Source organism: Sceloporus undulatus, unplaced genomic scaffold (assembly GCF_019175285.1).
Source record: "Sceloporus undulatus isolate JIND9_A2432 ecotype Alabama unplaced genomic scaffold, SceUnd_v1.1 scaffold_24, whole genome shotgun sequence".
NCBI lineage: Eukaryota > Metazoa > Chordata > Lepidosauria > Squamata > Phrynosomatidae > Sceloporus > Sceloporus undulatus.
In genome coordinates this window covers 162,198-187,241 of record NW_024802946.1, presented here as the reverse complement: position 1 = coordinate 187,241, position 25,044 = coordinate 162,198, and the positions used below count along the sequence as shown (strand labels likewise).

The 25,044-nt window shown below is 44.4% G+C and overlaps 1 protein-coding gene across 4 annotated transcripts in view; it reads left to right on the top strand.

The window, feature by feature from the left end:
• Positions 1-25,044, top strand: part of LOC121917577 (sodium/calcium exchanger 2-like) — a 71,512-nt gene that overhangs the window by 2,953 nt on the left and 43,515 nt on the right. For all 4 annotated transcript variants that reach the window (XM_042443653.1, XM_042443651.1, XM_042443652.1 and 1 more), the window contains exon 2: positions 19,432-21,268. In XM_042443653.1, coding sequence (XP_042299587.1) covers positions 19,461-21,268 — 1,808 coding nt within the window. In that variant the 5' untranslated portion in view covers positions 19,432-19,460. The remainder of the gene's footprint in view (positions 1-19,431; positions 21,269-25,044) is intronic.

The following is a 25,044-nucleotide window of genomic DNA, read 5'->3' as shown; positions in this document are numbered from 1 at the left end:
CCTTTGGAGAAAGCCAAGGGGACCATGGTCAAAATCCTCAAGACATTTCTGCCTGTCTGTGTGTGATAAAATATATATTATATTGGAATGAGAAAGAGAGAAATAAGATGATGATTCAGGGGATGACCTCCGATTCTAGCTCCTTCCCATTTGGGTGGCACATCTTTCTTGGAAACATGACAGGTGTCAAGCTGCCATTGGAAAGATGGGTTTTGCTACCATCGGTGACACATTTATTCTGAAGTTGCGAGAAAAGCAAATTTCCCTCCGGGGGACAAGGAGGTGGAAATATAGGAACAGGACTAGGAAATCTATACCCCGGACGTGGAAGAAATAGGGGCTTCTTCAAGCTCTCTGGTTGGGTTTCTGCATCATTTCAGATCATGCTGGCATTCGAGATGATTTCTGGGGGGAAAGGCACTGCCACCTTAGTGAGCTGCAGGTGCCAAAAATAGAGCACCTTTCGCATACAGCTGCATCTGCACTGTGGAAATGTTCCACTTGGAAACCACTTTAGTTGCCATGGTTCAATGCTATGGAATCCTGAGGTTTGTAGTTTTGTGAGACATTTAGCCTAGGACTTGTATATTGGTCATGGTCAGATCCTGTACAGAGCATCCTCCGAATCTTTTGCAATATAGGTGCGGAGCTAGGAGAAGTTCCTGGGTTGTTGTTGTTGTTGTTGTTGATGATCATGATGATGCCTGGGGGATTATGGACTCTGTAGTAAAACAAATGGGAATTTCCCCCAGTTCTGTATATCTGTGGATGGAAATACTGCAACAGACAGGGCTTGTGAGTGGGAGTCATCTTCCCACCATTCTTGTTCACAGAGCCATCCCTTCATAAGGAAAGAACATGTGTGTGAATCCACACCAAATGCTGTTGTTCCGCATCCTTAAAAGTGTTAATGGTGTTTCATTTTTAGACTGGACCACTGCTTCTATTGATCTTTGAGTTTGTTTTTATTTCATTGATAGCCGACCATTTTGCTGAACTGTGCTGGGGCATAGTTTGGTTTGGAAGTCTCTTTTGTATCTAGATAGCCCAGGAGAGTAGTAGTTTGAGCGTAGAACTGTGGAGACCAGGGTTCGAATCCCAGCTCGGCCATGGAAACCCACTGGGCAAGTCACACTCTCTCAGCCTCAGGGGATGGCAATGGCAAACCTCCTCTGAAAAACATGCCAAGAGAACCCCATGATAGATTGGCCGTAGGGTTACCGTCAGTCAGAAATAGTTTGAAGGCACACAACAACAACAACAACAACAACAACAACAGATAGCCTAGGAGGAAAGATGGGTTTAAATTAAATAGATAAATAAATGGATAGAATCAGGAAGATGGATGGATAGATAGATAGATAGATAGATAGATAGATAGATAGATAGATGATAGGCAGATAGATCTAGAATTGGAATTAGAGCTGTTTCTTGCGGGATTGGACCAAAGTGGCGAGGGATCCAGCATTGGTCTTTTGCAGGCGTTTCGGGCCATGAGGCCATGTTCTAGGAGAGTTTATTCCTGACATTCACAAGCAGCTGTGGCTGGCATCTTCACAAAATGCTGGCATGGAAGAGTCAATGAATTTAACTCTGTAACTTGGGCAGAGCTTTGGAAAATCCCTTCATCTGGACTTTGCAATGACTGTTATGTTGTGTGCCTCCAAGTCATTTCTGACTTATGGCGACCCTAAGGCAAGCCTATCACAGGGTTTACATAGCAGAATTTGTTCAGAAAGGGTTTACTCTTGCCTCCCTCTGGGGCTGAGAGAGTGTGACTTGCCCAAGGTCAGCCAGTGGGTTTCCATGGCTGAGTGAGGATTCGAACCCTGGTCTCTCAGTGTCCTAGTCCAATGCTCACACCACCATGTTGGTTCTCTTGTTTGGACTCCAACTCCCAAGTGGTCAAACTGCTTGGGATTATGGGAGCTGTCATCCAAAAAAGGGCCTTTCTTAAGTTCTGACCCTGAAATATGTTGGGCACCTGTGCAGATAAAAGGCTATCAAAGCACCTTGTGCGTAGCATGAACTCTCCTGCAAAGGGAAGGCTCCTTGAACTGTTTCAGGGAAGGAGCAGATAGACAGATAGAGAGGGCCTTGCGTTGCATGCATGTGCCGAAATGCAGAACAAGGCCCCTGCTGTGCAGATAATTTTGTGCCAACAAAATCCAAATTTGATACACCGCATGTCCTCGTAACAAGTCCCAATCTGCTACTGAGCAGCAGATGAATATGTGCGAGAATCGCCTCGGAGGAGGCGTGAAAGCAATGTATTTCACGCCTTTCTCTCCTGAGGCCGAAAAGGGGAAGGGAAAAAGAAGAAGAAGAAGAAAGGAAGAAGTGAGGCTCTATCCATCTTCCATCCCTGCTGTATTTTGTGCCATCACCCCAAGGCCGCTCTGGCTCTTGTCTATTCCCCAGACTATAAACGCTGGCCTCCCTTAATCTGCTCCTCCTGAGTCTAGCTGCTTCTTGCTTTCTTAATGATTCCTTTGCAACCTTCTCCTGTTTCTCTCCCAGGAGTGATACCGGAGGTCCAAAACACACTGTGAAAAGAACCCAGTCTCAAACCGCTTTAACTGCCTCTGCTCAATGCTGAGGAATCCTAGGAACTGAAGTTTGGGGAGACATTACTGAGCCTTCTCTATCAGAGCCTCTGGTGCGATAGTCGGCCCTCCTTAGCCACAGATATTTTTATCCAAGGATTTGAGCATCCATGGCTTGAAAATATTCCCCCAAAGTCTACATTCCAAATAGCAAACCCTGATTTTCCATTTTATATAAGTAGCACTATTTTACTGTGCCGCTGTATTTAATGGGACTTGAGCATCCACAAATTTTGTTATCCATGGGGATCCTTGAACCAAACCCCAACGGATAACAAGGACCCACTGTACAATTCCCAGGATTTCCTAGCCCTGAGTCAGGGCAGTTAAAGTGATGTTAAACTGGATTATTTTTGCAGTGCAGATGCATCTTATATTAAAGTTGGAACTGAATAAGCCCGGTGCACCAATACTCATAAGGTATTGTGACTATACTCTTCTCAACCATTCGTCTTTTGCATTCAGACCAGTTTTTGCCAACCCAAGGCCAAGGCAGTTAAAGTGGAACTGGCAAAACCAACTCTGAGTATTCCTTGCATAAGAAAACCTGATGAGATTCATGGGGTTGTTGTAAATTGGCTGATGTCTTGAGGTTTTACACACACACACACACACACACACACACACACATGTACACACAGCCTAGACTAAACCTGCACTTTCTGGCAATCCTGGAGAAGTGGCGTTGAAACCAGCAACTCTTCTCTGGCTCCTAATTCCACTTCTTTTTTGTATGCAGTAGATGTGTTTATGACGCATCTGGAAGAACATTGGGTATTTTTACTGGCAGAGTGCAGCGGATTGGCACAGAGGTCGTGTCTAAGGGAAGGGAGCAACTACTCCGCAGAGCTGGTAATTAGATAAAAAGGAAAAAATAATGACACTTGATGTTTTCAGGTGATCAGAGCAGAAGAAGAGTAGTAGAAAAGAGCCATAAACTTAATTCCGGAAGCCCCTACATCTGGCTTCCATAGGGCTGCTAGTAGCCATTATAGACACATCATGTGTCACCGGCTATTTCTCTCTGGACTCACCTAGATTGATAGCTAGTGCAGATTCAGATGCATTTAATGTTATAGCATGTTGCTTCGGGCTAGTTTCCCCCATTTCTTCATCCGTACATCATTTTTTAAAAAATGTAAAATGGTTGTTGTGCAGCCTTCCCAAGTGTCCTGAAGAGCTTGACCAGACATGAGAAATGGGGCAGAAAACTGAAGACTCGAGCAGCTATGGACAAATCTCCCTCCCCAAAAAAATAAGAAGCGCTGTGTTGGATCAAACCAAAGATCCATCTTGCCCAGCATTCTCTTGCCTCAACTGCAGCCAAGTGGAGTCTACTGAGATCCCAGAAACAGGAGATCAACACAATGGCACCACCTTCTGCCTCCTGTTCCTCAGTAATCTGGATTAATACTTGAAAATTCAATTTAAAATGGATACCAAGGGGGCAACTACACTGTAGAAAGAATGCAGCTGGACACCACTTTAGGTGCTGTAGCTCCATCCTACGGAACCCTGGGATTTGTAGTTCCGCAAGGTGTTTAGTGGTGGTGCCTCACCAGACCACAAATCCCAGTACTCCAAAGGATGGAGCTACAGCACTTAAAGTGGTGTCAGACTGCATTATTTCTCCAGTGCCGATGCACCCCAAGTTGCTACAAAGTTGGCTTCCTTTATGTGACTGAGGCTTAACGTATCCTGCTTCAGGGCATTGCCAGGGGCTGCCCCTTGGGACAGTATAAGGCCCCATCTCCTGTACCATCACAAAAGGCCATCACTAGGTCTCAAGTTTGGGCCCTGCAATTTCCTAGGATAATTCTGTGTTGGCAACCCTATAACGGGGGCAATATCTATATAACCAGGCGGATACATTGTCTGCAAGGGCATGCGTTCGAGAGTGGAAATATCAGTGCTATATTTTGCATCACAGATTGACAGAAAATGCAGGGTTGCCAGTTCAGGCCTATCCCAGGTCCTGATATTTCAGGTTCAAATCCTGAAACCTAGGAACGATCCCTTGCAGTGTTAAAGGAGCCAGGGTCTGGTGATGATATACGGAGGATGTTATAAGGGGCATCTTTGGTAATGCCATCAAGCGTCAAGCATCACCTGCAATGGCACAGAGTATGGCTCTCAGATAAAAGACACCAAGGCTAACCCATGAGAAAATGTCGAGAGTGACCGACACTTTTCAAGCTGGCACCCTTGCCCTCTGATTCCACCCTTTGCCCTGAGGACTGGAGTATAGCATCCAGGCCAGGACTTGAGATTTGGGAACCCTACAGGAAAAGCAATGGTTTGGAAGATATTGTCAGCATCGATTGTGGGTGGTTCCGCACTGTGGTCTTCCGTTGCGCAAGGAGATTCCCAGAGACTCCTCTGTGGTCATTTGCAACAATCACCCGGGATGAGAAAGCAAAACACTTTCACCTCTGGCCCAAGCCTTGCAAAGCTGTCCATTTCTCCAGTGCGGAGCGTCCTGCTGTGTCTGTCGGAGGGTATTAAACTCCACGCCTCTTTAATGAGCCCTTGCTAATTCCCAATCCACTTTGGAAGCCAGCCTGCAAATTAATGAGGAAAAGAGCCATTTAATTTTGACTAATTCCTCCCTCTCTTCTTTGCCTCCCCCCCTTTGGTTGGTGAGTCAAATGGGCATTAATCCCACCCGCCCGGGCGCTCCGTCGTTTGAAATTAAACCGAACTGTGTGTATAATCCTTTCTCTTTCCGTCGGACAATACTGCAATGCTTGATAATGCTTTCTTATCCCTAATCCAGAGCTTTGTCTTCTGGGCTGCTTGAGTAAATAGAGGTCCCAGGCATGTCAGCTTGCAACGTCTCCCAAAACGTGATGCAGGAAAGGTGCGGAGTTAGCATCTTCAGTCTTTTTGCCCCAGTTGGTCATAAGTTGGAAACGACTCGAAGGCATGTATCAACAAAATTGTATCTGCATTGTATTCTTGTTCACTCACTCAAGGTTAGTTAAGAGAAAGAGTCATCGGATTGTGGAATTCGCTACTCCATCTTCTGAGGATCATCACTTTGCACATATTCATAGAGAATACTGTAGTAACGATTGCTCCAGTGGCTCAATAATCTTTCCCCCATCAGGACCAATATTCTTCTGAATGCAGTTATTGGGGAACTGAGTTGGGAGGGAGCTTTTACATTCATGTCCTGCTTGCAAACTTCTTTAGAGGCATCTTTTTATCCACGACAAGAGCTGTCAGGCTTTGGTGGGATCCAACAGAGCTCTTTTGATGATTTCAAACAATCTCTAAAGGAGACCATTGTTACTGGTCTGTTAGGTGATCAGATTAAAGAGCAAGAGCCTGTCGGAGTCTATGCAATGTCTCTTGGAGGTAAAACCAGAAAAAGGCAAGGCCTAACCTTGCAAGTCAGTGCCAGGGATGTAAGAGTTAATTTCCATTTGGAGGAGCAAAATATCCTGAGTTGTGGCTAGCTGTGGTACATTAAAGACTCCTATTATTCCTTGAGGTAGGTGTCTGTCTAAGCAAGAAAGCTGATGCCATGAAATGTAGTTGTGTAGCCTTGGGCCCAGAACAACATGTAAAACAAGTTAACTAAGGCTGTCAACCCATTCTTTTTATAGATTAACTGTCTGGCTTTTAATTGATCAATCATTAAAATTAAATAAATGCGGGGGGTGCGAAACCTCAGTGAAGATGTCTCTTTGAGGCTTCGGCGGGGAGCAAGAAGACAGGTTTTCTTAGTGCTAAATCATTCATTAGGCGTTTTTTTTTTTAATGGCAGTTAATAAAAGCTGGGGGAAATTTGCTCGGCTGCTTGCAGACTTTACCCCTCTCAACAAAATCCTGTAATGTAGATTAAAAGCTTTAAAGTGTGAATGTGAGACATCTGTGTTTACAGATACCTTTGGTCCTCGGAGAACCAGGCTGCAATCCAGTTGGTGACATAAAAGCAGGTTGAATCTCCCTTATCCAGGATTTCTGAAATCCAAGTATTCCAAAACCCCAAACTCTTCTCATCGGTGGCTGAGATAGTGACGCCTTTGCTTTCTGATAGTTCAGTGCACACAAAGTTTGTTTCCTGCACAACATTATTTTGAAATGTTAAGTATAAAGGGTCATGTTTACAAGGTATATATTAAACACAAATGAATTCTGTGTTTAGACTTGAATCCGATCTCCAATATATCTCATGAAGTATATGCAAATATTCCAAAATCCAAGACACTTCTGGTTCCAGGCGTTTTGGATAAAGAAGCCTCAACCTGACAGATAACTGTATGTCTGGTTTTGAATGGAATGCAAGGCTATTCTTAGGGTTGCCAAAGTGAACACTAAAGAAGGCTCCTAAACCTTTAATGATTGTTCAGAGGAGGGAATTCCAGCAAGCGTTGCTTACTATCTGGTTGAATGATGAGCAACACTTGCTCCAATCCCCTATTTTATACTACCATTAAAAGTACAGTACAGTGGGCCCTTGGTATCCACTGGGGTTTGGATCCAGGACCCTCGTAAATTCCAAAATCCATGGATGCTAAAGTCCAACTATATACAATGACAGACTAAAATGATATATTTATATAAAATGGCAAAATCAAGGTGTGAAATTCACATATATTAAACATTTTCAAGCCATCCGGTTTGGCCCTGGGAGGAAGGCCTTGGCACATCTTTGCAGCCAGCGGAGTTTGCAGGACTTCCGAAAGGTCAAATCTCTCAATGTTTGCTCATTGCTTGTTAAAAGAAAGAAAGAAAGAGATACTAACTGATTTGAATTAAAATTATATGGCATATTGGTATTGTTATCCCATATTGCAATGGTCAAAGGAGCTAGCAGTTGAAAGAGTTAAAATAAACCATAAAGACCACAGCGCACAAAATTGGATGGATCCAATGCATCCAGCAACTCGACCCATAGGATCAGATATTGGAGATGGGAGGATACTGGATTTTATATTCCCTATGTTTTAAAAAAATTAATTAATGTCAGTCTTGTTTATTTGATTTATTTTTAATGGATCTCCAATATCGTGGCGGATGCTTACCTATATTTCTGGTTTGACCTATGTTGTACACTGTCTTGTGTTTGTGAGCAAGGAGGGGAAATAGCCAATTAATTAGTTAATTAATTAGTTTAGTAATTGGTTTAGGAATTAATTAGTATTGGGACAAGGATCTGATCCTTTCTCCAGGTGGGCCTTAGCCGCAACCGTCTGGATTTCCAGCCCATTTGTGCCTACAAGTGCGCCTATGCGCCTGTGTGTGCGTTAGTCACCCAAATCAGCTTCAAGCAGCTATTAAAAAGCTGCAAACCCTCAATCGGAAAGAGGAAGAAATGTTAACAGAGGCCCATTGTTGTCCTTTGGTAGAATGAACCTCCCAGATGTTTTAATTGGTGTTTCGCCCAGATAGAGTTAATGAGGCGATTACGTTAATTACAGGAATGTTTGTGTTGGAGAAAAGGGTTCCTGGTGTTCCCCTTCTAGGAGGGTGACAGTGCTAGGCACTTTCTCAACTCCCGCTAAGTCCTCTTGATGCGCCGGACAACCTCTGGCAGCCACAGTGTGAGATGACGCGGGTTCAAGTCTCCTGGTGCTCCACTCTTACCACCAGTAGCCACCCTGAGGTTGGTAGATCTCTTTCACTTCTTGTGATCTTGCAAGGGGACTGTTTCTCAGATGGGAAACTCTGCACAGAGCTTGGGGAAATTGCTTTCTCTGGACTGTGGCTGGAGGATTCCAAGTTGTTGTTGTTGTTGTTGTTGTTGTTGTTGTTGTGTGCCTTCAAGTCATTTCCAACTTATGGTGACCCTATCATGGGGTCTTCTTGGCAAGCTTCTTCAGAGAGGGTTTGCCATTGCCCTCCTCTCAGGCTCAGATGTCAAACTGGTCTCAAACCGGATTATTTCTGCAGTGTGTTTTGGACCTGAGTTTGCTTCTATCGTAGCATCTTTGTGTAGCATGAATTAAAGGAAGTCTAGTAATAGGGGAATATGATGGCGGACGTGGAAGTCAAAGTGTTTGATGGTTTTTGTCAACGTTTTGGGCTATGTTAGGATTGTGGTTGTTGTTGTTTGCTTGTAATTTTTGTATGTTAGATGACACAGTGAGGCATAGTGCTCTGAGTGTTGGACTGCGACTCGAGACCAGGGTTCGATTCCCAGCTTGGCCATGAAACCCACTGGCTGACTTTGAGTAAGTCACACAGTCTCAGCCTCAGGGAAGTGCATTGGCAAACCTCCTTTGAACAAATCTTGCCAAGAAAACCCCAGGATGGTTACGCTTTAGGGTCGCCATAAGTTGGTAATGACTTGAAGGCACACAACAAACAACAGGTTTTGTATGGTAGCGTTTAGTCTCTGTAATCAATCTATATCTATATATCTATTTATATAATTTTAAAAAGCAAATTTACAAATGGCACACTATGATATAGGATATTGGACATCATCATCATCAATAACAGCAATAAAAGCAATAATACCCAAAGGATGCACACCCCAGCCTTAGGCACGACTCAAGGTCTTAGTTGACCTTCCACTTACCAAAAGGACAGCTGGTTTCCACATGCTCTACCTGACAAGGTGGCTTAATTCTTTGGACCACTGATGAAGACAATTGTCGAAACGCGTTTGGTCTTTTTTTGAAACTTTTTACACTTTTATCTGTTTTGGGCATACTGTACATCCCTTTTCAACCAAGCCTCTGTTTGTGCACTCTGTAAACTATATTAATATTGTGTTTATTTGTTTCCATACATGGTGTAAGACGCAGAGGAATTGTTATAGTTCTGTATTATTTTGGGAATTGCAGTTTCCAAGCCCAGTTCTGCTTATTAACTTTCAGAGTGTGGCTTACAGGCCAGAATAAGCCTCACAGCTGGTTTTAGCCCTTGTTTAGTTTTTAACACATTGTTCCAATAAAATTACAGTTTTTTTAGCTTCTTTTTTCCCCTAAACTCTGTGTTTTCCCATTTGCTTTTTGCCCCAATTCTGGTGCCACAGAAGTGTGACTGGCACGGTCTCTGCAGACTTCTGGTGCCAAGGAAAAGCTTCCCTGTTCTTTCAGACATTTTATTGGCCCAACCAGTCCTTTGTGTTGCTGTTGTTGCTCCCTTTAAAAATGATCTTATGAATGCCAGAACCATTTGTTTTAATGTTGTAATATCAGAAACAATTGTGTAGAAAGACAATTGCAGCAAAAAATGCCTTTGTGTCGCCATAATTTGGAAAGGACTTGAAGGCACACAACAACAACAACAACAAAATTATTTATGATCTAGGATTGTTGCTCCAGGATCTAGGGCAGTCTAAAAACAGACCACAAACAAGCAAGGCACTTCAGTTTACGATACGATCGGTTCCCTTTCTTCCTCTGTCCTGGTTGGAGGGGTGTTTAAAAACATGCTGGAGACCGCATCAGGAATATCTGTCTGATCTGATCTAGTTAAATCTAGTCTAGTCTGATCTAATCTAATCTAATTCTCTCTCTCTCTTTCAAGATAATTCATGTGCCATACTTGATCAGAATATATGTCAGGGTTATGTCTAACATCAAATCAATAGGGTTAAATGGAAGAACAAAGAGAACGGCGGCAGATGTTTTTCAAAAAGCAATTATGATTAAAGATTCAGAAAAACGTCCTGATAGTAAGACGCATTTTATAATGGAATGAACCATCTCAGAATATGGTAGATTCTCCTTTGCTGGAGATCTTGAAACTGAGGTTGGATAGCCATCTATCGGGAAAGCAAGAGCTGTGGATTCCTGCTCTGGAAGAGGTTACACTAGATCAATGTTTCCAAACTTTGCTTCTCCGGGTGTTTTGGACTTCCACTCCCAGAAGCCACAGACAGCTTGGCCAATGGTTTGGGGATCCTGGGAGCTGAGGTCCAAAACATCTGGAGGACCAAAGTTTGGCAGCCACTGCACTAGGTGATTCTTTGGGTCCCTTCTGGTTCTTTGATTCTGTGTATATATATATATATGTGGGGGGGTGTGTGTGGGTGTGGGTGTGGGTGTGCATATATATATGTATATATGGCCTGAGATGCATGATAGCAACCATCCTGTAGGGCACTCTTCACAGGCCTCCCTAGATCGCGCAGGAGGCCAAGGAGGTTGCATGCCATAGAGCCAACTTCTCCAGCGATGCCAATGCCTTGATGAAAAGGCTACCAAGAGCCAAGCTCTTCCAACTGCTCTCCTTCCCACCCAGCAGCTGCCATTCGCCCCAAAGCCAGCCGCTCGGCTCCAAAAAGGCAACTCGGCTCATCCTCCAGAGCCAGCCACAGTCCCTGATCAACTTCTATTTCTCTTCCTTTCTGTATTCCCGAGTTGAGCATCCTTTTTATAGCCTGGTTGCTACGGGAACAGTGTTGTTGCTATGTGCGGAGGAGACCGCGGCAACACTAGCAAGAGGAGCTCATGTTTGGAGGAGGCAGGTGCGGATGGGCCTGTTTTCACAGATGTAGCATTCCAAGGTGGAGTGGTTTGAGCATTGGATTGGGACACTGGGAGACCTGGGTTCAAATCCTGACTTGGTCATGGGTGCTTTTGGGCAACTCACACTCTCTCAGCCTCAGAGGATGGCAATGGCAGAACCTATCTAGATCATCCTAAGCAACACTACAGTCAAGATCTGCAAGAGGTTGACCATGGAATTGTACTGGAGGACCTACAAAATGCCTAGAGAAGTGTTCTCTCTTGGAACCTATAGGTCCTCCAGGGCAATCCTGTGGTCAATATCTGCTATAGAGTGACCATGAAATTGCTCTGGACCACCTACAAACGCCTAGAGAAGTGTTCTCTGAATCTCTAGATCTTTCAGGGCAATTCTGTAGTCAAGATCTGCTAGACATTGACCATGAATGTGGACCTACAGATACCTAGAGAAGTGTTCTCTCTAGGAATTTCTAGGTCCTCCAGTGTGACTTTTGGGAGGCATTGACAATAGAGTCATGCTGGAGGACCTAGAGATTCAAATCTGCAAAAGTCAATGCTGCAAATGTGGAGGGCCAACTGTAACAGGTCTGCCGTTTGTTGTTGTGTACCTTCAAGTCGTTTTCGACTTACAACGACCCTAAGGCAACTTTATGCTGGGGTTTTCTTGGCCAGGTTTGTTTAGAGGAAGTTTGCCATGGCCTTCCCCTGAGGCTGAGAGTGTGTGTCTTGCCCAAGGTCAGCCAGTGGGTTTTATGGCCGAGCAGGGATTTGAACCCTGGTCTCCAGAGTTATAGTCCAGCAGTCAAACCACTATGCCATTCTGGCTCTCAGGTTTGCCTTAAGGTCACCATAAGTTGGAAATGACCTGAAGGCACACAACAACAGCAACAACAGTGCCTTCAAGTACCCATTGCTGAATTTATAGATTGGGAATAGACACACATATACACACACACTTAGGTCCTCATTGCCTCTTGTAATTCAATTTCTTCTTCATTGAATCTATCAATCGATGGGTCGATCATCAGAACTATTGCCAAGGACAACCAATGTGTGTATGTTTGTGTTTAAAATGATATGTCTGTGTTTGCTTGTTTTTCCTTTTTAAGGTATGGTAAAGGCTTTGGTGTGTGCATGTTTCAATTTCTTATCTTGTCCAAAGTTGTCTGAACTGATCGGTTTAGCACAGTGGTTTGTTGTTGTCATTGTTGATGTTGCTGTGTGCTTTCAAGTTGTTTCCAATTTGTGGTAACCCTAAAGCAACCCTATTATGGGGTTTTCTTGGCAGGTTTCCTCAGAGGGGTTTTTGGCATTGCCATCCTCTGAGGCTGAGAGCGGGTCACTTACTTAAGTTGGTTTCCATGGCCAAGCTGGGATTCGAACCCCGGTCTCCAGAGTCCTAGTCAAGTGCTCAAACCACTACCCCACACTGTCTCTCGGGAATACACTCTGGGAACGGAAATCGATTTTGAGCCAAGTGTATCACCCGTATTAATCTTGGGTCCCGGCGAAAAAGCGTGACACACTTTCCTGGCTGCAGGCCATGTTATTTAAAGGCTGGCATAGCCATGCTTGAATATTAAAGGTATGTCTCATTGTCTATGACTAACATGAGCCAGCGTGGTTTAGTAGTTTGAAAAACTAGGGGTGCATCTTTGTTGTAGGAATAATACAACGTGATATCACTTGAGCCCCTGTGGCTCCATCTTACAGAATCCTGGGATTTGTAGTTTCATGAGGACCAGCAAGCTTTGGCAGAGAAGGCTAAAGACCTGGTAAAATGACAAACCTCAGGGTTACATAGGAAGGAGTTGCAGCACTTAAAGTGGTGTCAAACGGCATTATTTCCACAGTGTAGATGCACCCTCAGCACATTTGAACCCCCATTCAGATCTCACCGACTGGATGACTTCTCTGTTGCAGAAGAAGGTCATGCTAAGCCGACTTTGAATAAATCTTGCCAAGAAAACTCTTGGACATATTATATACAAACATATATACATATGTATATTGCCCAATACTGTATACCAATAAGCAGCTCTCAGGTCTAAAACACACTGCAGAAATAATCCAGTTTGAGACCACTTTGACTATCCTGGCTCAATGCTAAGCAATTCTGGGTACTGTAGTTTTGGGAGACATTGAGCCTTCTTTGTCGGAGAGCTCTGGTGCCACAATAAACTACAATTCCCAGGATTCCCTAGCATTGAGCCAGGAGAGTTAAGACAGTCTCAAACTGGATTATTCCTGTAGTGTGTTTTGGACCTTAATAGATTAACTCCCTATTTATCTCTTTGGCAATATACTGGGGATGGGGGAACATGGGACCCTCAAAAACTTGTTGGATTGCAGCTTCTGTTGTCTGCCTAGGGATGTTTCTGGGAGCTATAGGTTTTGTAAAAAGGAATATTACCTACCTCTGGGAATAAAGAGGCCCATCTCTGTGTGTCAAATAGTCAAATATCTCTTCTTTTCACACGGTGGGGGAACTTTTTGACCTAGATGGAGAGCCTTGCTGCAGCTATTATGAAGGCTTCAAAACGTAACCGCAGCCGAGGCCCTGAATGCACAGGCCTTTTAAGTTTTTCTTTTTTGCAATCTTAAATAAACCCAAAAATAGGTCCCCAAATATAGATGCCAAACCTACCCCTTCCTTTCAAAAAACATCTCTTCCCTATCCTCCCTCTCCAGTCCCCTCTGAAATGGCACCGCTGGAGCTGGGCTTTGAAATGAAATGAAATGGAAATAAGAGCTCTGAGATAATTAAAGGTTTTTCATCGTTAGGAAATGGCAAAGAGGTATACTATAAGGTGGAGGTAACAGTATGGACAGGGCAAGATAGAAATGAAATGTGTCTTTCTTCCTCTTTCCCTTCCCTTCTCTTCCTTTCTTTTCCTTCCTTTTCTTTCCTTCTGCTTTCTTTCTTTCTTTCTTTCCTTCCTTCCTTCTCTCTTCTCTTCTCTCCTTCCTTTCTTTTGTCCCTCTCCTTCCTTCCTTCCTTTGTTTTTGTCTCCCTCTTTTCTCTCTCTTATTCTCCCCACTACGTCTACCCTTCCTTCCTTCCTTCCTTCCTTCCTTCCTTCCTTTCTCATGTCTCCCTCCTCTCTCTCCCTCAACCAAAAAACCTTATTAATAAATCAGATCAATCCATCATTAATTCTGAAACTTAGTCAAAGATGGCCAGATCTTAAAGACATGGCTTGGTTGGATGCTCAGGTTGGTTTGGGATAGATGGCCTCATTCAGTGACTTGGAAGCTGCCTTGGTCATAGAAGAAGAGGTTTCAGATCAGCCACAGTTTGACTCAAAGGGACATCCTCTCTTGGCATAGGCATGCTTCCTCTGAGTTTTAATGGAACCGCGTTACATTTTATTGCATGCAAATGGCAGTTCTCCCTTTGAAAGACTGTCAAAAAGCAGCATGGGAAGGGAGCACATTGGTCTTGATGTCGTCATGGTCTTCACTGGAAAACTCTATTGCATTTCTGTTTAAATTATAGTCATTCTTTTTAAAGGCACATCTATAGAAATAAATCATGATTTGCAAACAATAAAAATCTATGTCTTATTTTGTTCTCCTGTTGGCTGTGCTATTCTAGAGGATTCTAGGAACCATAGTCCAAAGAAGGATAAGATTTTTCCCTAGCTCTAATTTCTCTTGTGCATCCCTAAGAGGCTAAACTGCCACAGCAGGGAATCCTAAAGTATACGAGAAGAGCTGGCACCTGATGTATTGAGCTGCCTTTCCCCCTTCCTTTGGCACTTCCCAACTGGTAAACCAGCATAGATCCTGACCTTAAGCATCCATTACCGGAGTGTGGCGGCTGGAGTGGAAGGTCAGAATTGGTTGGTACAGCTCTGGATGATCTGCAATAGATCACAGTTTCCCCCCTTGTTTTGCTCTCTGTTGCTTAAAAGCAGCAATAACAAAATGTTCTCCCAGCCTGCCCACCAGCCAAATAAATTTGGCTGCTGAAATGCAAACGACTCAGAGTAACCAGGAATGGATCTGAGTGCAAAAGAACTAGAAACTCTGTTTTCCATTCTGGTACAAAAAGCACAATTCTAGCACTGGGTCTCCATTTCCAAGGGACTGTCCTTTGCACCTGGCTCTTCTGATTTTAGTGAAAAGGCAACACATTTCTGGAAAGTGTGAAGTATATATACCTCTGCCATAACTATTTTGACTAACCAGACATTGATCCTACTGCTATCAGAGTGGAGTTAAACCTCACAGTAGCTGTGGTGGCAACGTCTATTCAAGGGTAGTAGTAACTTTGGCACCATCACAGTGGGAGGAGTAGAGGTCCCCATATTTGGTACCATTGCAGTGGGACAACCGGAGGTCCCCACAGTACATTAAAGGATCCTGACCTACACTTCCCAGAATCCCCGTGCTGGTGGTGGATTCTGGGAAACTGAGTCCAAAAACCTCCTTAAGCTCTGCTCCAGGGTCACAAGTGGGGTGCTTTCTCCACCCTGGGCTTTCCACTCCACCAAATGCATCTGAAGAAGTAGGCTCCACTTTTCACAACCTCATGCTACCAGCTTCTGCCTTTCAGTTAGTCTCAAAGGTGCTGCAAGATCCCTTTGCATCCTGAGTTTCCAGACTAGCATGGCATGGTCTTTGAATTCTACTGCTGATATGAGATACTTCTAGCTGGAGATGGCCGTCCAATGAGCCTTGATCTGGGGATTTCTTTTTAATGTGTGCAAACTATATGGCTGGCTGCAGGGTGACATTAGTTAAAGAGAATAAGGCTTTTCCAAACCTGAGACTGGCTTCCCAGATGTCCGGTGGTTTCAGCAAGAGCACTTCTAGGCAGCTAGAACCTGGGTCTCTCTCCCATCCTGTTTTTCTTCTTGGTCTTGGAGGGATTCCCCCATTCTGCCTGGATTAATGAGGCCTCCTGATTTAATGAGGCCCTCCGTCAGCACTTTGGAGGCTGACAAAGCAAAACGGCTAGGAAACCACACAACCAGCCGCTGCCAACTCTGGCCTGTGGCGTTTCAGTGCAGCTCTCCTCCTGTCAAGCCGAAAGCAAGATTTGGAGCAGGAACCGCAGCTGTCAGACGAGAATCATAAACCATGAATAAAACATCATAAAATAAGGGAAACTCGACGCATGGTAAAAAGCAGCAGTCATAAGTAAAGCAGCAAAAATGTGTTACAGTGTCCAAAAACCAGAACAAAAAGGACGATGCCACTGCCCATGTTGGCTGGGGGATTCTGGGAGTCGCAGTGCACAAAAAAGGAGAATTTTGCAAGTGCTGGATGGCATTAACTCACATCTGGAAGGATGGCAGAGAAGCAATTATTGGAGGGTAGAGGGAATGGCATTCCCAAACTGCGGAGCTACAACAGAAAAGGCCCAGCAGTGTCTCATGAGGCAGGAGTATGTGTATATACAGTACATGTGTATATACAAAATATCCATCGCAATATTGCCCATGTGTGTCCAAATGTCCTGAAGAACTGAGAATTATTTTGCATAGAAAATCATGTGAACTGTGTGCAAAATAAACCCTGTTTTCTGTGCAGAAAAAAAAGTAGAAAATAGGATTTTTGGTGTGTTTCAGGAAGACTGCTCTCTGTGTAGAAAGAAAGGTTTCCTGCATAGGAAGCAGTGTTCTCTGCACAGAAAATAGCTTGTGTATGTGCAAATGCAGGAAACCTGTTTCTGCACACAGGTTTAGGTGCAAAGAAGAAAAATGTTTTTAGTGCAAAAATCCCATACATGTCACTTTTGCTTCCCCAGCTTTGGACTGGTACCTTAGCTTTCGGCCTCTGCATCCCCCATCAAGCGCATGGGTTTTCATCTTCCCAAGTGAATGACAACACTGAGAAAGACTGTCCTATGTCTGGTTTCGAAGGCTATGTTTGTGGCTGTAGAAGTGGCAGAAGGTGCCTGTGACCCAGGTTATTTTCCTTCCATGATGAAACCCATGCGAAAGTGCTAAATCCTCTCTCAAGTCTGAGATCATCCTCGCATCATTAGGGAGACTCCTGGGAGCATTCCCATGAATGGAAACTCAGATGTTGGCAGAATCCTGGCAGCTTCCTAATTGCCAGACTGGTGCCACTGTCTAATCAGCTTAGCTGACATTGTGGCTATTCAAGTGGAGGGCAAGCACAGTAAGATTCATTTCCCCACTCAGCCATACCAGCCTCTTCTCCAGACTGTCGTCTTGCCTAGATCCAAAGTCCCTGCTTCAATAAGCCCATCTTGTCTGCCAGGCAAAGCCGTATGCTTGCTCTCTCTGTTAGAAACCAGCATGGTAAAGTGGTCAGAGTATTAGAATATGGCTCTGGAGACCAGGGTTTGAATCCCCACTTGGCCATGAAAACCCACTGGGTGACCTTTGGCAAGTCACACTCTCTCAGCCTCAATGGAGGGCAATGGCAAACCTCCTCTGAAGAAACTTGCCAAGAAAACACTGTGATAGTGTCACCATATGTCGGAAATGACTTGAAGGCACACAGCACACAAAGACAGGATATCCCTTGGCCAGTTCCCAATGTCTTTTGGTAAAACTGGACTTGCTACTTAATTTCCATGTGCAAAGGATTTTGAATTTGAATTGACATTGTCACGTACCAATGGCGTGTGTGTGTGTGTGTGTGTGTGTGTGTGTGTGTCCCTGGTTTCCATTCCATTAAATGCATCTGCAGAAGCAGATTGAAGTCTACGAAAGCTCATACTGCCAACTTCATTACAGTTAGTCTCAAAGGTGGTACAAGACCTCTCTACATACAAGATCTCCCTGTTCTCACACTTTGAGAAGGCTCTGGCTGAGATCCATCACTTGTGTGTGGAGTTTTATACTCTGTGTGTGCTTGTCTCCATGTTTGTTGGCTTTGGGATGGGTTGGATAGAATATCAGGGACTACTGAAAGCCCCTTGAGCTGTGATATTTCAAAAATGAGACACACAAACTGGAGATATGTACCTATTTCTGGTCTCTCGCTTTCCCTTCTCCACAGTTTCCAAGTAGTGTCCCCTTTTACCTTACCTTTCTGGACTACAGCTCCCACCATCCTGGACCAAAGGCTTTGGGGAGCTATCACCCCAAACAATAACCTTTGCATTTCACTCTCTTTAGGTCTTGAGAGAAAGGGGGCCTATAAAAACAAGTAAATAATAAATAATTTTATTGACTTTATTTATATGCCGCCATGCTCCCCGGATGAGATCCAAAGCAGCTCCCAGCCCAACAAATTTAAAACATTTACAAAAAAAAGTTTTAAAACCAGTTTAAGACCACCACATTCAAACATTATAAAACTGATGAGAAACATGATAAAACTTCCCTTGCACCTCTTCTATATGCTAGTTTTTGCAGCTCAGTTTTGTTCAAGAATAAAAATAGCAATAGATTTTGCTTGTTTTCCACCCAGGAGTTGGTTGAATGGAACAAGACTGGTGCCTTGGCTCTTATCAGAAGAATCCATCTGTTCTGTTGGAGGGCCCAATATGAGCAAGAGGCAGTGGGGGAGTGATGCTTCAAGATGGCACAGAAATCCACAGGAGAGTGGAGAGGTTTAATATTTAATATTTAGTATTAGTTTAGTATTGAAGCGTGAACGGGGCTCAGAGAGAAAGGCTTTTGAACTCTGAGGTTCCATGGGGACCAAATTGTCAAGAAACCCCCTGAAAAACCACATCTAGACCTGCTTGTTGGTCTTGTGCAGTAGCACAGGTGGTGAAAGATCAGTGGTCATTGTATCCTCCGATGATCCCTGTTTAGCGAAGGGTGGTAGTATCTCAGACTTTGCTTGCCACCTTCCAATCCTTGCCCATGCTATTGGTTCACCTCTCCAAATGTGCTGTTTGTTGGGGGGATACGGTTTTTGGTGGGTGACTATTGTAGTGTGGCCAGGTTTTCAAATCCAAAATGAGGAACATGTATTTATTTATTTATCTATTTATTTATTGGGATGCTTTGGCTTAGTGGTTAAGATGCAGTTCTGATGATCGGTAGGTTGGCAGTTTGATGTGAAAGTGCCGCATGATGGTGTGAGCTCCTCTCACTAGTCCCAGCTAGTGCCAACCTAGCAGTTTGAAAGCATGCAAATGCAAGTAGATAAATAGGTACCACTTTGGTGGGAAGGTAACAGCGTTTGGTGCAACCATGCTGGCCACATGACCACCAGAGTAGTCCTTGGACAACGCTGGCTCTTTGGCTTAGTGACGGAGATGAGCACAGCTTCCTACAGTCAGTTATGACTAGACATTCATGTCAAGGGACTACCTTTACCTTTACCTTTATTTATCTATGTACAGTGGATCCTTGGTATCCAAATAGCCCACCACCTATTTGATGATGCTATCATGGAGCATAGGGAACCATTCGCTCTTCACTCACCATATTTGTTTTTCTTCTCTTGATCAGATCCTGTTGGCCTCAACCACCCACGGAGGATGCCGCTATCACGGTGGGGGTGGTGGCTGTCCTCTTGCTCTTTTGCCAAGGTTTTGGTTGCTTCAGTCCTCTTTGCAGAAGATGCCTCCTGGGCTGAAGCCTTCACATCTGAAGTGGAGGACAATGCCACCAATTGTGAAGGATCCAACAAGTGTCAACCAGGAGTGATCCTCCCTGTTTGGCAGCCGGACAACCCTTCCTTTGGAGACAAGGCTGCCAGGGCGATTGTCTACTTTGTTGCCATGATGTACATGTTCCTGGGAGTCTCCATCATTGCCGATCGCTTCATGGCATCCATTGAGGTGATCACCTCCAAAGAAAAGGAGATCACCATCACCAAATCCAATGGCGAGACTAGCATTGGCACGGTGAGGATCTGGAATGAGACAGTCTCCAACCTCACCCTCATGGCCTTGGGTTCATCAGCACCTGAGATACTTCTCTCTGTCATTGAAGTTTGCGGCCACAACTTCCAAGCTGGTCAGTTGGGTCCCGGAACCATTGTGGGCAGTGCAGCCTTCAACATGTTTGTGGTCATTGCTGTGTGTGTCTACGTCATCCCAAATGGGGAAGTCCGCAAGATCAAGCACCTGAGAGTCTTCTTTGTGACTGCTTCCTGGAGCATCTTTGCCTACATTTGGTTGTACCTGATCTTGGCAGTCTTTTCCCCTGGGATCGTGCAAGTCTGGGAGGCTTTGCTCACCCTTGTCTTCTTCCCCGTCTGTGTCGTCTTTGCTTGGATGGCGGACAAGCGCCTGCTCTTCTACAAGTATGTCTACAAGAGGTACAGGGCTGACCCACGCAGTGGAATCATAATCGGAACAGAAGGTGAGTTCCCCAAAGGGATAGAAATGGATGGAGGCTTTGTGGCCAATGACCATAGAGAGAGTGTCTTTGTCGATGGGAGTGCAGCCTCCGTCGCTCCACTCCCAGTCACCACCCAAGAGGATAAAGAGCTGGATGAGAGCCGCAAAGAAGTCATCCAGATCCTGAAAGACCTCAAACAGAAGCACCCAGACAAAGAACTGGAACAGCTGGTGGAGATGGCCAACTACTACGCCTTGTTGCACCAGCAGAAAAGCCGAGCTTTCTATCGCATCCAGGCAACCCGCATGATGACTGGGGCAGGAAACATCCTCAAGAAGCATGTGTCTGAGTTCTCCAAGAAGTCCGCCAACCTGCTTGAAGTTCCATCAGAGGCAGAAGTGGAAGAGAACTACAGCAAAATCTTCTTTGAGCCGTGCATGTACCACTGCTTGGAGAACTGTGGCTCAGTCACCTTAACTGTGGCTTGCGAACAGGGCGGCGATACTTACAACACTTTCTATGTAGACTACAAGACGGAGGATGGCTCAGCCAAAGCCGGCTCAGATTACGAGTACAGCGAGGGGACATTGATCTTCAAGCCTGGCGAGACCCAGAAAGAACTGAAGATCGGTATCATAGATGATGATATCTTTGAAGAAGATGAGCATTTCTTTGTCAGGCTGCTCAACTTGCGTGTGGGTGACGCTGAGGGCATGTTTGAGTCGGACTCGGCTGACCACCCCAAGGGGCGGCTTGTGGCCCCCTTGGTGGCCACCGTAACCATATTGGACGATGACCATGCCGGAATCTTTACCTTCCAGGACAAACTGTTGAGAGTCAGCGAGTGCCAAGGGACCCTGGAGGTCAAGGTGATCCGTAGTTCGGGGGCTCGGGGGACTGTGATGGTCCCCTACCAGACGGTGGAAGGGACAGCACACGGAGGAGGTGTGGACTATGAAGACTCCTGCGGGGAGCTGGAATTCAAGGATGACGAAACAGTGTAAGTAAGCCATCCTCTTCTTGCGATCAGTGATGTGCCATATTGGGTTGCTTGACACATAAAATTGAAAGTATGTTATAAGGAAGGGAGCAACTTTTCATTCCAATTTCATCTTGTTTTCATTGTTTGTCTAGGAAAAACTTGTTCTCATGATGGAATGTTTTCATGGAGAGGGGATTTTGTGGACAGGCACACCATGGACATACAGTAGTATGTATGCGGGCATCCATACAACCAGTCTCTGTACACTCTATAGAGACATATTAGCCTCATTCCATAACATCCTTGTTAGCAAGGGTCAAACTTTCCAGTCTCATGGGTTAGAGAGCAAGGGCTCATTCACACTACAGAATTATAGTCCGATGCGAATCCCATTTAACTGCCATAGGTCCCATCCTATGGAATCATGGGATTCGCAGTTTTAGGGAGGGGCATTTACAGGATTCCCAGACTCCAAGCTGCTCTAGTGCCTCACCAAACTACCAATCCCTTCATTCTATAGGATGGAATCTAGCCAATTAAAGTGGAACCATAGAGTTGTAATATTGTAGTGTGAATAGGCCCTGGCTTATGGTCTCGGTGGGGCTGTAACAAGCAACCGTACTATTCTGAACACATCTGAACACATTGTTTTATTTGATTTTGAAAGGGACTTTAACTCCTAAGATACCCCAGCCTGGGAGTTGTAGTCCCCCCAAAGGAACTTTCTCCATTGGTGCCCTAAATTTTCCTTTTCTTACCTTGCCATCTTCATTTTTGGGACTGCCAGTTTATCCAGGCTTCTGTAATGCTCCCTGGCTTCTCCTTCTGGCTACTTTATGGACATCCATTTTTGGAAAGCCGGAGTTGTGGCAACCCCAGTTCTCCAGCCGTGCCTATCATTGCCGTTTCTGCTTTTCTTCTCCTGTTGCAAAATTGTAGGGGCTAAGCTGGTGGCAGATTGTCAAAGCGATCAAGAGCCCTGATTTTCTATGAAACCAGAACCCTTGATTGCTTTATAAATTGCCGGGGGGGGGGGGGGGGCTATCTTTGCTTAGATGCAGCCCAAACTTTCTCCCCAGCTGCCACATAATGTAAAAAATGGAAGTTTTATTAGCGTGAGAGAATGGGAGAGCCAGGCGAAGGAAAAGGCTGCAATTTTATTCATAAGAAATGTGCATTTGGAAAGTTTTGCTTCAGACTGGTACTCCGTGAATTAAAGCAATAATTTTGCACGGCTTTTTTTCTTTGGCAAGTTTCCAAAAGAAAAAGGGAAAAGGGAAAAGTGGTGCGTGTGTTTGGGTAGTTTTAAAATCCTAGGAACGGAGCCAAAATGGCTGAGTGGGAAAAACTGAGGCTGCGTCCACACTGCAGAAATAATGCAGTTTGGCGCCACTTCAACCTCCGTGGCTGAATGCTATCAAATTCTAGGAAGTGCAGTTTTGAGAGGCATTTCTCTTTCTCTGTCACACAGCCCTGGTGTCGCAACAAACTACAGTTCCCTGAATTCCATAGCATTCAACCATGGCAGTTAAAGTGGCGTCAAATGGCATTATTTCTGCAGTGCAGATGCAGCCTGAGATCCCTATGTGTCTGTGTGAGTGATTTAAAACTGTGGTGCTGATAGCCACACTCTCTCAGCCTCAGAGGAAGGCAAGGGCACACCTCCTATGAGTAAATCTTGCCACGAAGGAGAGGGTCACCATAAGTCAGAGTTGACTTCAAGGCACATAATTCCAAATTGCATAATTACATACATAATGCATCATTGCAAACATTAGCAACCTCATGTTACACATATGTTACGTGGCTAATAGGACTGTAGTCATAGGAGTGTGTGAGCGGAAGGAGGCAGACAACTACTCTGTCTTTCTTCAGGTGCTGATACCTTTTCTTGGGCGTATTGAAATATCCTTAGGATTGGAATATTTATGGGTGTTCATTGCATCCTTAATCCAGACTGAGAACCAGTCGCCTCTTTACTCACCCAAAGTCTCTTGTCAGGTCAGGTAAAATCATGGTATGAAATAATGAAATGTTAATGTGATGGTTGGCCAGGAGACAGAGCGAGAGGGACTCTCCCCAGTTGACTTCTTCCGGTGAAGTTTGTTTTTGGGAACGTGTCATTACCTCTCTATCAGCGAACGTCCCCTTTGGGTGACAGATGGCCTGGCAGTCTGTTTCAAGGCAGGTTGTAAAACGTTTGCACAAAGGACACTGCCAGAGCCAACACAGCCCCTTAAAACAGGGATGGAGAGTGTGCAGCCTGTGGGCAATGGGCTGTTTTTGTGGCCTTTGGGCTACCCAGGTCTTAAAACAAATGGCAAATTCTATGCATTGGCTGAAGAACATCTGCGGAGAGTAATAAAAAGTCACTTTACTGAGATTAGTTTCTCACTCTTGGGACAAAATTGACAGTTGATAAAATTGGTAACGGGTAAAATACACATGTGGGAGCCAGCATGGTGTAGTGGTTTGAGTGCTGGACTAGGATTCTGGGTTCAAATTCCTCCTTGGTTATGAAAACTAACTAGATTGTCTTGGGCAAGTCACACTCTCTCAGCCTCAGAGGAAGGCAATGGCAAACCCTCTCTGAAAAGCCTTACCAAGAAAACCCTGTGATAGGTTTACCTTAGTGTTGCTCAAGTGACTTGAAGACACAGAACAACAACAACACACCAGGAACATTGCTTTTATTCCCATAGTTTTAGTATTAGGTTCAACTGTGGTGGAAGAAATTTAAATTGTGTGTGTATGTATAAAATGAAAGAGAAAAGGTGGGAAGAAGAAATAGATTGGATAAGGGCAAAGACAGGCATGTAGATTTATATGAGCTGACCATATTCCCAAAGTATATTTTCTTGAAACTCGCATCCATACATGCAATGCTAAAGCAGTAAGATCCTCTGAACATTTGGTGTATAAAGATGGAACATCTAATGCAGTTTGACACCACTTTAACTGCTGTGGCTCAATGCTATGGAAATCTAGGATCTGTAGTTTATTGTGGCACCAGGCTAAATATCTCACAATACTACAAATCCACAAATCCCTTAGCATTGAGCCATGGCGGTTAAGCTAGTGTCATATTTCATTATTTCTGCAGTGCAGATGTAGCCATTGTGTCCAAAATATGACAGCCTGAGTTTAGTCAGTTTGGTTTCTAGTGACAATTCAGGCCCGCTTTGTTTGGAAACCCACTTATTTGGGATTTTTGGCAATCTTAGCGTATCTGCAAAACTCTCCTCCTCCAGCACCACATTTCAAATGGGCTGATTCTCATCCTATCAGCTTTTTTACTTTGACCAAAACCCTGAGAAGGTTCATGATACCCCTGATATAGAAGCCCTTGGCTGTCTCTGTAGTAAAGTATCTGAAAGTCTAAATTGTGGGATGCAATCTTTTCTGAAATAAATAATGTGATTCACCAGCATCTTACAAAAAGACTCTGGCAGCTGGCCTCCTGGGCTTGTTTCAAGGAGGCAATGCAAAGGCTTCTCACAAACTCTTAATTGGTTATTTATTAGTAGCTGCAAGATTGGCCATCACTCAATTTTGGGATAGATTGAAAGGGAGGATCTGGAATGACCGGGTCTAAAAAGATATGGCAACTAGCTCTGATAGAAAAATTAACTAAGAAACGTCAAAAAGCAAGAAAAACCACAGCTTGACTGTGATCTGAAATTGTACAATGCAAAGATATAGCCATGTTCATCTGTAGGATCAGTATGTAGAGAGATCTTGCAGCACCTTTGAGACTAAGTGAAAGAAAGAAGTTGGCAGCAGGAGCTTTCCTA